Source organism: Sitodiplosis mosellana, unplaced genomic scaffold (genome assembly GCF_009176505.1).
Source record: "Sitodiplosis mosellana isolate CC-2019 unplaced genomic scaffold, AAFC_SMos_1.0 Smas_scaffold_4428, whole genome shotgun sequence".
In the NCBI taxonomy this organism is placed as follows: domain Eukaryota; kingdom Metazoa; phylum Arthropoda; class Insecta; order Diptera; family Cecidomyiidae; genus Sitodiplosis; species Sitodiplosis mosellana.
In genome coordinates, this window is record NW_022599670.1 from 1 (window position 1) to 1,360 (window position 1,360).

General features: G+C 36.5%; 1 protein-coding gene across 1 annotated transcript; it reads right to left on the reverse strand.

Moving 5' to 3' along the window:
* Positions 1-47: 47 nt before the first annotated feature.
* LOC129572204 (probable WRKY transcription factor protein 1) lies at positions 48-1,337 on the reverse strand. Its single transcript, XM_055452153.1, has one exon. The coding sequence runs from the start codon at positions 1,335-1,337 to the stop codon at positions 48-50; it is 1,290 nt and encodes a 429-aa protein (XP_055308128.1).
* Positions 1,338-1,360: the final 23 nt, after the last annotated feature.

Sequence of the window (1,360 nt, forward strand, 5' to 3'; positions counted from 1 at the left end):
AATTAAAGTTTCGGATGAGGATTGCAGGCCGTTCAATCTCATCCTTTTTAGTTTTCCGATACTTCAATTTGATTGTCTGAACCATGCTCATACTGAAGATGATTCACATGTTCTTCTTGATTAAAGATGCCTGCGAAATTATTTGATCTATTGAACTGACGATTATTTTGACCATTACGATTCTGATTATTTTGACCATTGAAATTTCGAGAGTCATTGCTTCCGTTTCGGAAACCATTGTTGTTATTATTGAAATTGCGATTGCTATTATTATAGCCACCATTGAAATTACGATTACCATTATTGTAACCCTGTCCGTTATTGCCAAAATTTCGATTATATGATTGCATGCCATTGTTTCTATTACGCCAAAAGTCATTGTTATTATTTCTTGGCTGGTTACGGTTCATGCCACTATTATTCCAGTTCGAGTTACGATTCCAATTTGTATTACGGTTCCAATTTGAATTGCGATTCCAATTCGCATTACGATTCCAGTTCGAATTTTGATTGAAATTTCTTTGATAATTTTGATTTGTGATTGAGCGTATCGCAGAAATTAATGGATTTAGACTCTTGTCACCACTATCTTTGTTTCTGCAGTCAGTTTCTCGATGACCTAATGCCCTACAGAACCTGCAGAATAGCTCTCCTCTCGGAATTTGACTTAAAGAGTCGCTTTCGGCTCCAAGAGCATGGGTAATAGCGTCTTCCAAAGAACTTGAGCCTCTGATTGTCATAATGTTACGCAATTTACTGTCTCCAAGACCGTTTATGAATGCTCGACGAGCTATACGGTCATGTTCTTTGCGCAAGTCATCAGACATAAAACTGTATGTCGAATTTCTATCTTTCTGAAGTTGTCTTATACGCTCAACGTATTTTGACAATGATTCGCCTTTCTCTTGACGTAAGTTTTCCATTTGACTCGCCAAAATTTCTTTGTTCGACAAATACGCATAATGCTTCATCAACTTTTGTTTGATTACCTCCCAAGATGGATTACTCATGTTTATTAACAAATTCCGTGGCTCTTCGCCCAGTTGGAACATCATTTGCTCAAAAAATTCATCTTCTTCACTTGGATTAGCTGCATAATGATATAAAGTATCAGCCTTTGTAATGAACGTTTTCAACTCCTTGTAGTTATCACCATTGAAAGATGGAATCTGCTTTAGACGTTTTAAATATGTCGTTCGCGGCAAATTTTGATTTCCAAAACTAAAATTTGATCTATTCGATGTCATGTAACTATCATGGTTCATATGACCTGGAACCAAACCAGAACTTTGCTCATTTCCATATCGATCGCCTTGTGGTAAGTTTATTTGATTCATGTTTTGGTTTGAAAACACGCGAG

Excerpts from the sequence above, each read along its gene's own strand:
- LOC129572204 (XM_055452153.1), bottom strand. The coding sequence starts at position 1,337 with ATGAATCAAATAAACTTACCACAAGGCGATCGATATGGAAATGAGCAA.